At 33.0% G+C, this 16,775-nt stretch overlaps 1 protein-coding gene across 4 annotated transcripts in view; it reads right to left on the reverse strand.

Annotated features, from left to right (window-relative positions):
• The window catches only part of VPS13C (vacuolar protein sorting 13 homolog C), a 181,658-nt gene that overhangs the window by 150,172 nt on the left and 14,711 nt on the right, over nucleotides 1-16,775 (reverse strand). For 2 of the 4 annotated variants that reach the window (XM_040226662.1, XM_040226664.1), the window contains exons 4-8: nucleotides 13,654-13,749; nucleotides 11,385-11,486; nucleotides 6,566-6,628; nucleotides 1,601-1,666; nucleotides 1,192-1,301 (exon numbers count right to left, since the gene is read on the reverse strand). In XM_040226662.1, the coding sequence (XP_040082596.1) occupies nucleotides 1,192-1,301; nucleotides 1,601-1,666; nucleotides 6,566-6,628; nucleotides 11,385-11,486; nucleotides 13,654-13,749 (437 nt within the window). The remainder of the gene's footprint in view (nucleotides 1-1,191; nucleotides 1,302-1,600; nucleotides 1,667-6,565; nucleotides 6,629-11,384; nucleotides 11,487-13,653; nucleotides 13,750-16,775) is intronic. The other 2 variants (XM_040226663.1, XM_040226665.1) reach the window with 1 other exon arrangement.

The raw sequence follows: 16,775 nt of genomic DNA on the forward strand, positions 1-16,775 counted from the left end.
GATCCAGGAAGATCCCACATGCTACAGAGCAACTAAGCCACAACTACTGAGCCTGTGCTCGAGAGCCAGGAGCCGCAACTACTGAGCCCACGTGCTGCAGCTGCTGAAGCCTGCACACCCCAGAGCCCATGCTCCGCAATACGGATGCCACTGCGATAGAAGCCCAAGCACGCAACGAGAGAGTAGCCTCTGCTCACCACAACTCGACAAAAGCCCACACACAACGAAGACTCAACACAGCCAAAAAAAATCCAGTCTAATGATCAGCTAGGTTTTCCAGACATTTGTTTGAAAGCAAAATTCAGTCTAATGACTATAGAAAACCAAAACATAAAGTTGGTATAAGACGGAGATAGTATATCTTGAAAAACTACAAGTGTATCTTACTGAATATGAACTGAGAAAAGGGACTTATAAGGGAAGTAAAATAAATTCTCTATATGGCAGTATGACTTTAAATGTAATCTAAACTTAAAGCAAACTAAAAACAAAAAAGAAAGCAAACTCAGTTTTGGAAAAGATGAAAAAGCATTTCCAATTCGCTACGTAAATGAAAAAATTCAAGGCTTTTATTTATGCTTCAAACGTAAGACAAAGCAATGCACATTAAGTTCAAAATATTGACTATGTTTTAATTAAAATTAATCAATCAAATAGTCCTTAATCAACTAACATTAAGCTTTTAGTTATCAGTGAAGTGGTTTCTAAACATTGCTCCACATGTATGTGAGTAGCTGTGTGTGCTAAAATCCTGTGTGGTAGAATGTAAAGTACATGAGGCTAGCAGCCAAGGGACCTGGGTTTCAGTCCCCTTTCTACCAACCACCATTGTAACCAATTACTTCATTACCTCTGGGAACCAATTTTTTGTCTTTGTAAAAAATTAAAAAATTACTTCCTTAAAGCTTTATTAGTCTAAGTCTTTAAACAAAATTCAAAATAAATAATAAAGGAAAATCCAAAAATCTCTTAAATCAGCTTTAGAAAGAAACATATGGTGGTTTATAATATATTTACACATTTAATGAAAAAAGCTTAACGCTAGTAAGGAGATATGGTAGTGTACTAATCAGGAAAAACTTAATCTTGGATTTAAAACTGCCATGTATGGGCCAATCAATAATCAATAATCAATAATAATTAATGTCATGAAACACATAATTACTAACTTACACCAAGTAAACTACTTACATCATCTTCATATTTAATGTGAATGTCTGTGATTTTTACTTGTACATTTTTAATTACTTGAGTTGCCAGTTTTTCCAAAAATGTATCCTTTTTGGCTTCTTTTGGTTTATCTATAAAAAATAGACAAATACAAGTTCAAGAGTTGAAATTGTCACATAATTCATAATCAATGATTGAAGGATAGTTAAGTACTACTCAACGGGAATTACAACCTATTCCTTGCTTTATTTTAGATTTTAATATGCATTTCCAACTTAAAACTTATTTTTCAGCCACTATATCAACAGGGAAATCCCTAAAACTTATTTTGAAGTTACATCATAATCTAACATTTATTTTACCTTTGAAGACAGAAATCAAGTGGCAATGTGTATAAATAACACATGGCATAAAAACCACTTTTACCTACCTTTTGAGCGATCAAGACCTTTAAAAGGTTTCTTAAAATGTTTTTTGTGCTTTTTACGTTTACGTCCTTCTCAGTGGAAGCATTTTAGTGAGAAAAGGATAAAATTCAAGTTAGACTAGAGGACAGAAAAGAAAACAAGAGACTTCTTCCTGACAGCAAATTCTGGTAAATTCACCTTATTTTATTCTAAACTGACCTGTTACTTCAATACAGGCAGAAATTCACAAACCTTTTTTAGTCTAGAATAACCTTCTGTAATAAAGAATGTAACTTAGCAGATGCAATTACACAAAAATTGAGTAAAGTATCTGTACACAGTGCCCATTAGAATATTTATGACTGCTTAAAATATAAACTTTAATTTTTAATTTCAACATTGCCAAAATATTGGAAATGTAATAATGACAGAATATGTATGGTAGGAACACAAATGAAATGAATGGGTAGGTTGCTGACAGATGACTTCCTCTGAATGATACACCTCACAAAAACAGGATCCTTTACAGTCTTGAAAATATAAAGAATACAAAAAGGGGAAAAAAAAAAACTATACACAGAATTTTACATTTAGCTTAATAATTCCTTTAGCATCTCTTTTATTTGGCACTGCTTTGTTTCATGGCATTAACCCAAACCTATCTTACCCAACTTATAAATCGTTACATTCAACCGCCTACTACACATCAAATCCAGTCCTCACTCTTGGGGCAGCCTCTGATGGTCTCCCCTGCCTCCAACCTCCACTCTTTTCTTTAATCTAACCTCCTCTGACCTAATACTACCAGATTCACATCCTCCAAAATACTATTCACGGCCTGTCAATCCCTGCTCAAAATTATTTTAAAGGCTCTTTGTACTTGCCAAATAAAATGAGAAAGTGTTTGCATGACACAGAGGTCCTTTTATGATCCAGTCCCTATGCCCCTGTCCTGGTCTATCTTCTCCCACTCATCCTTGCACTAGACACTTCAAGAAAACTACTGCTACTTTCCAAAACAAGCTATAACTTTAAAAAATAAAAATAAAAACACCTTCTATTTTGTCCTGGGGTATAGCTGATTAACGATGTTGTGATTGTTTCAGGTGAACATGCACATGTGCCCATTCTCCCCTAAATTCCCCTCCCATCCTGGATGCCACATAACACTGAGCAGAGTTCCATGTGTATAAGCTATAACTTTCTAATGCCTTCATGCCTCTACACATAGTAGATTCCCTGAACATAGTTTGCTCTCCCTCAAGTTCTTCAGGCAAATTCCTAGGAGGCTTTCAAATCTCAGGTCCAGCACTACTGTTTGCGTAATGCCTTCTTCAACTCTTCCAAGAATCTCCAAGACCATCAACCCTGGTAACCTTATACAGACTTCCGCTAAGCCATGAATACACTGAATCTGAAGTATCTGCACAACTGGTTTGTTTCTAGTCAGGAGGAGTCCTTCATTAGGACAAGAATTATCATAATATCTAGGCACAAAGCACATGATATGTATCTATCCAACTGAATCAAAAGTATCTACACTTGGACATTAAAATATACAAGCTCAATTAATGCTATAGAGAATAAACTGATATTTAGCTTGAAATTTTAAATTTGTTCTTCCTTGATATTTTAAAGCAAATTATCCTGCCACTACAAGAACTAAGAATCAAATTATCAAGTCCTGGATTTTAAGCATAAGACCCTAAGTTTCGAGAAGAAAATATTTACTAAACCTGTAACAGGTTTAGTAAATCAGGACTTTGCCATTACCAGGAGTTCTTGTCACAGTGATGGTTCCCTAAATCTTTTTCATTTACAAATTAAACATTCAGCGAGTTCTCAGAGAAATACTATTTGAAAAGAAATAGCTAAGAAAGCCAGAGACGCCCTGAAAACGGTCCCACTGAGGGAGAAAGTTTTCGGAGACAGGATTCAGCTGCCTGGGTTTAGAGTCTGGAATAATTCACTTTTCTCATCTGACCTCCTATTATCCTTCCGGTTTCACATTTGTCCTAGAACCTTGTTCTGTCTTTGATCTCAACGTTAGATGCACCATGTTCCAAATGGTTTCAAAATCTAATCTGAGTACTACAGAGTCTTCATTTAAGCTGATGGATAATAAATGTATGATCCCCAGTCACTTTCTAAAGCCGTTCTCAAATGTTTTGGTCTTATGGTCCCTTTAATACACTTAAAATTTAAGAACTTTAACCAGCTTTTCATTAGGGTGGGTTACAGATACTGATATTTACCACTGTTGGAAATCAACACTGAAAAGCTTTTTAATAGTTATTAACTTATTAAATAACCCATTATGCAATAGCACAGGTAACATGTATTTATGAAAAATAACTATGTTTTCTGAACAAAAACTTGTATGAGAAGACTGATATGGTTTTACAGTCACAAATCTCCTTAATGTCTGGTTTAGTAGGAGACTGCTGGATACAAATACCTGCTTTTGCCTTCGCTCTTTTAGGATCTATTGTTTACATCGGAGTATGTGAGGAAAATCTGACCTAATTACAGAAATGTAATAGGAAACAGGAAGAACATCTTCATCTTTTGCTTATGAACATCTTTTCATGTAATTATGGATACTACATCAAACTCAACTAGTGATAGTTTCTTAAAGCTGCACCTTGGAATCTGAAACTATCAGTCAATTTTTCGTCTAAATTAAAACTGGTCTACCGTGCACTTTAATACATTCATAATATTTTACCACACTTTGATAATACAGAAACACCGCTTCATTGAATTACACAGATCTCACAAATGTGGAGTCACTTTATTTTTTAATATGAAAAATCACATTGTTAATACCACCAAAAATCTTATCAGAAAAATCTTTGAATATGGAAAGCTGTGAAGCTCTAAGTGGCAAATACAAATTCCCCAAAATTCTAGTTTTGTTCAAAAGCTCAAATCTTATTGCTGGTAACAAACACTGTCAATTCTTTTTTCTTAAAGCTATGTCATTGAAATGTCTACCAAACACCCAAATCTGAGTAATAATCATCTGTCAGCCATTCTTTGAAGTAAAATGGCTTTCCGTGAAAAAAGCAACTAGTTCCCCTGAAAACCCAAACAACTGCACAAGTATTTTCCCTTGAGACAATTATCCTGCTTCAGTCTACAGAAGTGCAATATGTATGCTTCCTCTTTTGTCACAAAATCACAAAGACACATATACTCAAGAGCTGTAATCTATTAAAATTAAATGGCTTCTATTTCATCAATGATTTTCTTAAGCAAAATTGCTGCTTCTTCCATTCTATTTTGGTTTTTACTATGAGTGACTGGCAGTAGAGTTTGGTGCCCCTGCCTTAAATCATGCTAAGGCAGCCAGCAATCTTACACAACATTGCTTTTGTACCATCAGTACCAATGTTAATACAGTGGGGAAAAAAAATGTCTTAGAGTTATTATGAAAATAGTTTTGACTTTTTGAAAATCATTGCTCGGGGAAAAAAAAAATTTTAATGAGTAAATATACACTCTCAAAGAATCAGACACAACTGAGTGACTGAACAACAACAAATATACACTCAGAAACTGAAAAAATGAAAGCATTATAAAGAACACATTAAGTCCTGGGCAACTAAACAAAAGACTTCTTCAACAAAATTAACTATTCTTATTTCAGAATCATCAAACTCTAAGCCAAGTTTAGTTTTTTGCTTTGTTTCTTTTTTTTTCAATCCAGGCTAATACACACTTTTGGAATAAAAAGAAACTCTGAATCATGAAGTTTTACTTTAGAGTGACCTCTGTCTGTTTTGTTTTGTTTTTTAAGCACTGCTGCCCAATGATGTTTTTACATATTTAAATAGGCCACTAGAACTCATTTGTATCCTAGAGGCAGGTTGTACTTAGTAAGATCAGAAAACACTGCCCCTGGCAGACTACAGAAAGTTAGTTCAATTACAACCCACAAAATTGGACAGTGAACCAGGAGTTATCTTTTATATTAAACAAAGTGACTCTAAGACAAAGAGTCAGTCACTCTTACTCAAGGGGCAGATTTGTTTAAAGAGAAACTCCTTTCAGGGTAGTTTCATTCATGCTATGAAATTTGCCATGCAACTCATCCTTCCATTTGTCATAATGAATCTAAAAATTAAAGAAGTATCTAGCAGCAAAAGTAATTCAATTGTAATGCTTATTGTTGTTTATATCTTGAGATAGCGATGCCACTTGCTTGCCATTTAATCAAAACAAACTTTAAGTGTGACTAAGTTAATATAACAAGTTCCTGAAAAGTTATAGATAAATATATTTAAAATATTTAAATATTAGAAAATATTTAAATATTGTTTAAAATATTAGAAATTATTATTATTTTAATGTGCTTGGTAAACTTCCTAAGATACAAAAAAATCCTACTGTAAATCCTAAAACAGTCAGCCTTCAAATGTGCCTTTTTTGTGAGGCTGTCCAGGACAGTACTATACATGTGCTGCCAAAGCTACTACACAGATGAAGCAAATCAGGGAGGATAGGAGAAGAAAGTCAGGGAAACACCTTTTATCAAGGTCCTAAATAAAGTCTCACTCAAAAAAAAAAAAAAAAGGTTCCATTTTATTGCTTTTTACAAGTTTGAAAACCACTGCTACAGAAGATAAATTGTTTAACTGAAAAACTACTATATTATAGAACAAAGTCAAAAAGGCAGTCCAGATTTGGAAGTTATCCACAGATCAAACTGTAAACTGCATAATGCAGTGGACTGGGTCTGTTTCACCCCATGAACACTGAGCATCCAGCACAGCCTTCCTACTAGAAGACATTAAGCATTTGGTGAGTGAATAAATGGCTGCAGAAAATGGAAGAAAGGAAATGACAGTGAAGGGGAAAAACATGAATTACATTTCCCTATTTTCTCAAAGGATGACATGCCATATAAACTCCATTAAAAGCACGAGCATGGGTAAGAACATAATTTTGTATGTAGCTCAGTATAATTAACCATGCATACCCACCAGGCTTTATGTCCTTGTAAACAAAGTTTTCCAAGCCATATATGAACTCCCCTGAATGTGCGCCTGCATCCGCACGGCAGCAATAACCAAAATGCAAAGCATTTTAAGACATCTTTAATTTCATATGTAAAATACATCTAAACTTAGTTCAAACAATTAGACATCATATAACGGAACAATTAAAATCCAGTGACACTAAAACAACTTACTTCTATGGAAATATTCTCAAGTGACACCATTTCCATTCTTTCAACACACAGGCTCTGTTTTCATACATTAAAACAAAAACTCTTAATAATTAAAATTATAACAATTAATAATTTCAAGTTAAGCAAAACAGACAAATATCAATTATGGCTAATGTCTCATTGATTTACCCAATTTTCAAAGAGAGCAAAAATCTGCTATTTTGGTTCTCTTTCTGCCCACCATTTGTTCATTTTCAGAAGGAAACATTGCTGCAATATTTATGCTAATTTTAGGGTTAACTGAAATGAATTCATCTTACGTTAGTATCATGTTCTCTTCAAGACACACTGTCTGAATCCTTTCTATTCATTCTTATTAGTGATGGTTAGGTAAAACCATCTTCCATTTTGCTCCTCAAATCCAGCTTATATACCACTTCCTAAAACACAGCCATGATCACATCACTCTCCAGATTTTTAAAGAAAAAGTAACTTCCTGACTTTCTCACTGACTATCGATCAAAGTCCATTATAACGCAGTCAAGAGCCAGACTGAGTTCAAATTCTAGCTCTATCATTTTCTAACAGCATAACCTAGAACAAGCTATTTAACTTCCAGCTTTCTCAACTATAAAATGGGAACAATAAAAGCCTTTATATCATAGAATTATGACTATTAAAAGAGTCAGCTGATATTAACCACTTTGAAGAGTGACCCACAAACAGTAAATTCTCAATAAATGTTAGCTGCTATCATTATCATCATCACCATCACGGTATTCAAATTTCTCAAAACTGATATAAACTTAGCTTTCCAACTCCTCTCCAGCTACACTATCAAAGTCCCAGATTCTTGGCAGTTCCCCATACATGCTCTACAGTTTCATTTCACTATCGCCTTAACCTAGAATGCCCTCTCTGCCTTCTGCATACTCAGCTGAAATACAGACCTTCAGAGTGTCTGCCCTGATCTCTGGCTGAACATTATAAGCCCTTTATGAACTTCTGTAATACTCTAACTACATCCCATTAATGAGACTCAACACCCTCTCCTGTCTATTACTATACATAAGGTCTCTGACAGTAGGCTACATGAATTTTCTAATTTTTGTGTTTACAACAATGTGATGAACAGACTGGCAGCAGACTTCTCAAAAGTACCTGGAAGTTAAAAGACTTTTACCCTTAAAATTATAATTTTAAACTCAATATTCTATCCCCAGCCAAATCAAACAAGTGTGGAAGTAAATTATAAAACTGTCAGACTTGAAAGGATCTTAAAAATTATACCCAGTGCATCCTTTCATAAAAGCCATCAGAAATGTTTCAGCTAAACAAAGGAACAAAACTAAGAACAAAAGGCAAGGGATTCGATGAATTAAAAACAGAAGAGCAGTGAAGATCAGTTCTAGGATGACAATTATACAGCAGAACTAAAACAAAAAACAAAAAACACAACCAAAACCACTGCTCTTCAAGAGGGCAAGGGGGACAGGGAGAGGACAACAGATGTGTTTGGGTGATTGCAAAATAACACAGAGAGCCGTATGATTGATAGATTTCATGTAGCACACAAAAGAACTTAAGGTAAATTTAAACAGAAGCAAAGAAGCACTTACAAATTCAAGAGAGAAAAACTAAAGTCTGGTGCAGAGGAAATATAATCACAGTATTTTCTCTGACCCATCCAGTGAACAGTAATTATTTTGTCATAGTAGTGTAAATTTTGACTCATAATTGGCCAAAAATTATGATATGGCTGTATTATGAGAAGATAAGAAAGAGGAATTGACGATGAAGGAAGATGGTAAGAGAGGTAAATTCCTTGACTACTGTGGAAGGAAATACAAGATATTGCCTTAAATTAATAAATTAACCACAGAATGTTAATATTTCTATAATGATGGCTCCCTCTAAGGAGTTAGTCAAGAGGGTAGAGAAGGGTGAAACAAGAAACTGACATTTTTCATAAATCTTTTTGGAAAAAAATATTTGATTTCAGAGTTAACATTAACTCTAAAATTTTAAGGGTTTTTGATAAATTAATATTTTAAAATATAGAATCTATATAGCATTTGAAAATCTTTTGACTTCACTAGGAATTTAATATTACCCTTTATTTTACAACAGCCTTTCCAAAAAAATAAATTTACTACAATGAAATAAAAGAAGAAAAATATCAAGAAGTTTATTTTGACAGTTAAGCAAGCTCTCTAGAAATGAACTTATAGTTATATTTCAATTTTCTTTTTTTCCCACATAATAGTGGGCAGGCACTCTATTTTATCAAATGAAACAAACTGAGTAAAAGTATGTCTTTAAAGCAGATCAGACTAAAGACTCTATTTTCTTTTTTATCAACTGCTGCTTATAGTTAAATCACTTCCTCTCCTTAACTCTGAGTCTCCATACATAAGTGATAGTGCTTTTATGCTTTCAAAATCAAGAAATAAATGGGAAAATAATAAGTATAAAAAATAAAGTCTAGTAATCAAGTCAAAACTGTTAATTAAAAATGGTGAAATGGAAAGCACATAAAGGCCAGGGTTGTCTTTAATCATTCACATGAACACCATTATATGAAGATAGGGTCTATAGTCATACAAACTAGAGAAAGTACTTAAATGCAGTCAAAATGACTAAATGTATTTCTTAATAATTGAGAAAAAAAATCTCTATCAACATATTTCCCAACTTCTGAATTTATCTCTTTTATACTTAGAACATTTTGTTGACAAACCTAATATAATGTTAATGAAACTGAGTTTCAATTTCTGAATCTTAGCTCTATCCTAACAAAAACTAAACTTATCATCCAAGAAACTACAATATAATGATTATTTATAAGCCTAACAGCCCCATTTACACAAGCTTAGTACCACAGATGTTGATCCTCTATAGATTTATCAAATCATCCTTAACAGTCTCTCTGCCAGACCCAAAAACAAGTTTCCTAAGTATTAACAACCAAGTAGTCAAAATTCACAAGCACTTAATACAAAATTTATAGCAAATTATCAATTTGCTGATTAAGCTATCAACTACTAAAACAGAGAAAGTATATACTATGCTTTCTCTTATAGTTCACTGGAAACACTAAAATATTTTTAAAGCAATCACAGTTATTTCTATTCCAAAAAAAAAAGAAAAAAATGAGTTTGGGGTTTGTTTCTCAAAAGGGAAAATATAAATTATATATATTATAAATTTAAAGTATATAATTACATGTAACAGCAATATATCCAACCATATATAAATATACCAATTGATGACTACATATAATTATATGTATGTGTATTAACAAACAGATTTAATCTGAACTGATTTAAGAAAGAAATTAAATTCTAGTGCTCTCTAAGCCTTTTTCCTTATTTTAATAAAACTATTTCTAATTAACCAATATTAAATAAAAAGAAATATTCACATTGAACTGGCATAAAACAATACCATGACCACTTTGCTTTGTTTGGCAGATAAAAGTAACAGAAATTAAGAAAATTGTTTTCATGGAAATACAGATCCTTAAGTTTCAGCAGAAATGTAAGATATGGTTAAATATGAAAAGAGAAAGGAAAATATTGTTTAGACTTTTAAAATTTTCTACCATTAAAACAGCCTCTGTATCTGAAATATTTTAGTACTTTTCTGTAAAAGAACCAGTAATTCTGAATAAGGGAAAAACACTCAGGGGAAAAAAGAATTAGAATCATTGACAAAGAATTTTAATAAACAAGCTATTTTTAAGAGAGATTTCTCTCTTGATTTAATTAAACATCTTAAGCATCTTATTATAATATCAAAATATAATTTCTATCATTTCTAACATTGGCCATATCTTTTAAGAGAGACCAAAGAGAAATGCCTTAGGCACTTCTAGTACCATCTTCTTCCATCATAGAAATACATAAACATGCTACCAAATGATGCAAAAATGATGTAAAATGCTATTAATTCTCATACGCTAACCAGCAATCAGAGTATGATTTGACTTGAAAGAGAAAAACAAACTTGGAAAGGCTTGGAAATGCCTTTAACTCACCATCCTATAGACTACTCTGTTTTATCCTATCCTTATTCTTGCTCCATAAACCAAATTAAAATAGTCACGAGATTTATTTTTAGATAAAAACAAAATATTTAAACTTAAGATGTTAAAATGTTGAAATCTGAAAAACCAATTTTTAAAAAAATATCCTGTATAATATGATAAGATATAGCAAGGAAAAGAATTACAGCACCATTTCCTCTAAACATTACTTCATTATATTAATATGCTGAACTTTATTATCTTTCAACAACACAGGTGAAAATGCAGACAAAGAAATCATTAACCTTTGGCAAAAACAAACAGGACTACAAGAACTCAAAGAATCTGGGAAGTCTCCATAAAGTAGCATAGTAGAAATGACTGGTTAAGAAAAGTAAGAAAATTTAACTGGCAGTGAGATAAAATAATCACAAAGGCAATGTGTCATTAAAATCTTTACAATCAATATTATGAGATATGATATTAAAAGAAGATTCTTTGGAATAGCTTATGAAGGCTTATGAAAGAATCCTCTTTACAGAGTATTAAATGTATCTGAAACATAGGTGCATGTACATTTTTCTAAAACATAAACACATTGTACCTTTCTCTGCTGCTTTTTGAAGGGCTTCTTCAATTCGGGATAACTCTCTCTGTTTAATATCTTGCAAGGATTTTTCTTCCTTTTCAGCATCATATTTAATACCTAAAAATATATATAGTTAATTCACACATCAAGAAGAGCAATAATAAATAAATAAGAAAAGTTCACCCTCATTATAATATTGTGTGTATGTGTAACAGGTAATCTTTGTAAAAACATTTATATTCTTTAGATTGGTTTTACAAAAAGTTTACATAAATGATTCCTATCTACTTACAAAGTTCACATCAAAAGGAAAAGGAAGGAAGGAAAGGAATTAAAGGGAGAAAGAATACAGGAAAAAGGATGATTGGGGAAAAGGGTGAGTAGGAAGGTAAAAGGGAAAAACAAAGAGAAGGCAGAAAATACATCAAAAGATTTCCAGTTATTATATCTGAGTGGTAAAATTTTGAGTAACTACAAAATACATGTAATATCCAATATCAGCTGGTATCAATGTAAGATTGATTTAAAAAAAGACTTTGAGAAAGTAATTCAAGAATATGTATCAACAATCACATAATACATATAATCATATCCTTTTAATTTAGTAATCTCATTTCTGATCATGTACCTAAGGAAACAACACAAAATGAGAAAGATATCTATAAGAAGGATGAGTTTATAATGTTCACTGTAACAGCAAAAACCAGTTGGCAGTCCATAATAAAATATCATATAGCCTTTCAAAATTGTCACTATCACCATGGAAACTGTGGTTTTCATATTTCATCAAAAATAACCCTTTTGCACTGTTGGTGGGAATGTAAACTGATACAGCCACTGTGGAAGACACTATGGAGCTGCCTCAAAAAAACTGAGAGTAGAACTACAACATAACCCAGCAATCCCACTACTTGACATACACCCATGGAAGCCAAATTTTAAAAAGGCACATGTACCTCAATGTTCACTACAGCACTATTTAGCTAGTACAGGGAAACAACCTATATGTCCGTCATCAGATGAATGGATAAAGAAGCTATGGTATAAACAGTGGAATATTACTCAGCCATAAAAAGGAACACGTTTGAGTTAGTTCTAATGAGATGGATGAACCTAGAGCCTATTATACAGAGGGAAGTTAAGTCAGAAAGAGAAAAACAAATACCTTATATTAATACATACATATGACCTCTAGAAAGATGGTACTGATGAACCTATTTTCAGGGCAACAGTGGATATGCAGACATAGAAAACAGACCTATAGACATGGGTGGGGGAAAGCAGAGGGTGGGATGAACGGAGAGAGTAACTTGGAAGCAGATACGCTACCCCATGTGTAAAATAGATAACCAATGGGAATTTGCTGTGTGACTCAGGGAACTCAAGCCAGCACTCTGTAACAACCTAGAGGGGTGGGAGGTAGGAGAGAGGTTAAAAAGAAAGGCGACACATGTATACCTATGGCTGACTCATGCTGATGTATGGCAGCGGCCAACACAACATTGTGAAGCAATTTTCCTTCAATTAAAAATAAGTTAAGTTTGGAAAATATATATATACACATACTAAGCAAAAAAGCCGGATGCATGTTACATATATAACGTGATAAATGCTATGTTAAATCAAGCATGTATACAGTAAAGACTGGAAAACAAAGTAAAACAAAGTATAAAAAAATTGTCTTTTATGGTTGCTAAAACAAGTAACTTTTCCCTAAAATATCTGAACTTTTCTTAACATTATATTGATCTCAAACTGAAAAAAAATTAATAATGAAAGATATTACTTTTAAAAACATCACTACTTTAAAACATTCATTAAAAATTAAAATACTATAATGTATAATGAGAAAATTACCTACTTTATACATGCTTTTGAAAGAACATTCACTCAAAATCAGAAGCAACAAAATGGGGGAAAAAAATTTCCAATCTGTAGATTAACATGACAGTACATTTTAAAAAATGTATTTACTTTCATTCTCAAAAGTAAATCTGTCTAATGCATCTCAACAGAAGACTTAGTGTAAAATAATTATTCACAGAGAATATAATGAATTTCACAAATGATTGAAATTACTCTTTCCAACAACAGTATAAAATATTTTATATAAAATGTGGCTATATATGTATATGTAAAATGCATGTATGTGTGTACATATATGAATACGATTAGTTTATTTAAATTATGTTCTGTTTTACTAAACATATTAAAATATTTAACCAAAGTAACAATTTAATTTTACTATGACTTTACTGAATGGTTATAATCTAAAATAACTTACTTGCTCCTGGGACAACAAGCAGATATAATCCCTCTAGAGTTGCAACAACAGCTTCGCCATAAAGGTTCTTCCAAGGAATCTTCAAAGTCAATTTATCTAAATAAACATGATTTCAACTTTCTTATTTGGATGCTCAAGAAGATATACATTTCTCACTTTCCATTAAGAGAAAAAGTATACAAAACCCTTCAGATATAGAGTATGAACATCACTCAGAAAAAAAGAAACTAACACAGTTTAAAACATCTTTTTCATATTATATTACTATTAGAAATAACTATTCACTTTCTGCTTTACATTTTTCAAACTTTTTGATAACTATTATTTCATTTAATATTCCCAAACTGTAAGGAAAATGAGGCAACTATTTCTTTGGTTTTGAAAAAAAGAAAACTCAGTCCCAGGCAGGTTTAATTATTTGCTTAAATCCACTCAAGCCATCAATGGAATCAGTACTGATGGTCTAAATACGGTACATGCTGTTCTAGTCATACCTGCAACCTCATCTCTACAGCATCAGCGTAAAAGAGTATCTGTTCAAGATCCCAGGAATTGAACTAGCAATAAAGATTAGAGCACCGAAGGAAAAGACCTTTGACAGTATGCTAAATTGCTACAACTAGAAGAGGCCAACCCTGAAGGCAAGGTATACTGTTTTATGATTACCAGTATTATAAAGTGACAGGCAGTTCAGACTAGTTATATTCCAAATATCTACCTATAAATCACATGAAAGGAAGAAAAAATCTTCTCTGTTAGAAATAACAGTATTAACATCAAGTCCTTCAGAGACTGGCCTACAGAAACTTTCTCACCCATAATGTAGATGAACTACCCTAAGTGTCACTAAGCCAAGTTTGGAGTTTTACGGGAAAAAGCTACACAAAGCAGGAGAGAGAAGACAAAAAGGGCATAGTTTCAGATAAATTTTGAAATGAGCAAAAATCTGTCTCTGGTATCTTTCCACACTATTGTTTCTTTACTCTCTTCCCAATCACTAGTATGCCCTCTTTTCAGGTTTTCAGGTCTCCAGGCAGCAAATGTCCCAATCTGTCCTCAACTGTATCAGAGCAATTCTACCCAAACCTTTCTACCCCTACAGTTTTCCATGTTCCACAATTAAATACCTTCTCTCATCACAATTTAAAAAATAATGACCCTATAAAAGCTATAGTTCTCTCAGTACTGCTGAGCAGATTCTCAAGACAAAAGAATCTGATTCAACAAAGTCATGCTAATATGTGAGTGACTAAACTACTTACACCATCAGAATCACTGGCACTTTTAAATCAAGATGCTGAAAGCTCAAAGAATTGTTTAACAGGATAAAAAGCTGAAGAGGAAATAAAATAATGTAATGTAAGGGAGGATATTTTGCTTCACCTGGATGGCTATGGAGGCAAGCCAGTTTTGGCTGGGAATCTCTTACCGAGGTTAAAATCCAGAATTATTTCTCCATCTAGACTTTTAATTTTCTCCAGCTTGTAACCCCAATGAGGTCCTTAAACGTTTCCTACTTCAGAGGAGCCTAGAGGTAAGGGCAGTACACTTCTGGGTCATTTCTAAGTCTGTTGATTTTATAGTGAGCACCACCTATATTTATAATAGATAGTGTTTTATTTGTAATTATCTCATCAACTCCTAAAAATTGATTTGATTGCCTTCTTGGTGAGCATGAGATTGGAAAAGTGGGAAATGCTTCTTTAATATACCAAAAATAAATTATCTGTTCTCTAAGCCTTTTTTCTCTTCTTTTACCGTAACTCATTATCCTCCGATCCTTGACTATTCTGTATTCCACTGGAATTAAGTTCCACTGCCTTCCTTTTATAAATCAGGAAATTTTTTAAATTTTTAAGTAAAAGCAGTATCCACAAACACATCTAGCTCCTAGAAAATCAAAACATCCTTGGTGTACTTAGCCACACTAACTCTACAGGTTAGGTATAATATAATTAAGCTAACAGTAATTTAATAACTTTTAATTTTCAGTTCAGTTCAGTCGCTCAGTCGTGTCCGACTCTTTGCGACCCCAAGAATTGCAGCACGCCAGGCCTCCCTGTCCATCACCAACTCCCAGAGTTCACTCAGACTCACGTCCATCGAGTCCGTGATGCCATCCAGCCATCTCATCCTCTGTCGTCCCCTTCTCCTCCTGCCCTCAATCCCTCCCAGCATCAGAGTCTTTTCCAATGAGTCAACTCTTCGTAAGCCAACAGTAATATAAGTGCCTGATAAACCTCAAAACAGAGATAAGTATAAAGAAAATATGCTTTGCATCCTTACATGCAAAGTGTCTCTCCTAACTCAGTGAGTAACCTGAAAGAAAGCCATTAAATTCTTATAATACTTTAAAAGCAAAGAAAATAAATTCAGAACCATAGAAAACCTCTTCCAAAATATAAATTTTGTTGTAATAATACAATGAATACCATGTAAGTTATTTAGGCAAATATAACTCACCCATTAACCTGGATATGAGGCTGCAGTATTTTGTCCTAATTTTAGATCTCTCTAGTATCTTTGAGGACAAAGATACCATATTTACCTTTGCTTCTCCCACAGCTATGTATCTCAAAGGTAAAAGATTTAATTAATAGCTATAACTTCACTGGAGGATTTCAACTAAGCGTGCAGGGCTACAACAATACATCCACAATACTGCTAAACAAGGCTCTGTGTAACAGACAAACAAAAAATATAATTTTTTACCCTAGTGATATTTTCAATCTAAGGGAGTATCTCCTGTTTCAAGAGGGAAAAAAAGAAAGAATTTACATTAAAATGTTTTAACTTATATAAAAGGAACACATATTTATGAAGTAATGCAGATTCACAGAAGTATTCAAGTAATTACTAAAAAGATGCTAGGACAGTAAAAGACAAAGCCTTCCCTGGATACAAAACAATGAATGAAGAAGGAAAGCAATGTGGTGAAGTAGCAGGATGACAGGGATGAAAGGAAGGATGGTGGCCTAAGTGAAAATTCTAAAGTAAGAGTAACTCATCTAGGGTTGTAATTTATAGTTTTTAAAAAGTAAAAACTAGGCAGCATGGAGAGTTGAAAGGACTTCATATATTAAAATTCCTACTGAAAAATTTCTCCAACAAAGATGTATGCT

This window comes from Oryx dammah, unplaced genomic scaffold (genome assembly GCF_014754425.2).
Source record: "Oryx dammah isolate SB20612 unplaced genomic scaffold, SCBI_Odam_1.1 HiC_scaffold_26, whole genome shotgun sequence".
In the NCBI taxonomy this organism is placed as follows: Eukaryota; Metazoa; Chordata; class Mammalia; order Artiodactyla; family Bovidae; genus Oryx; species Oryx dammah.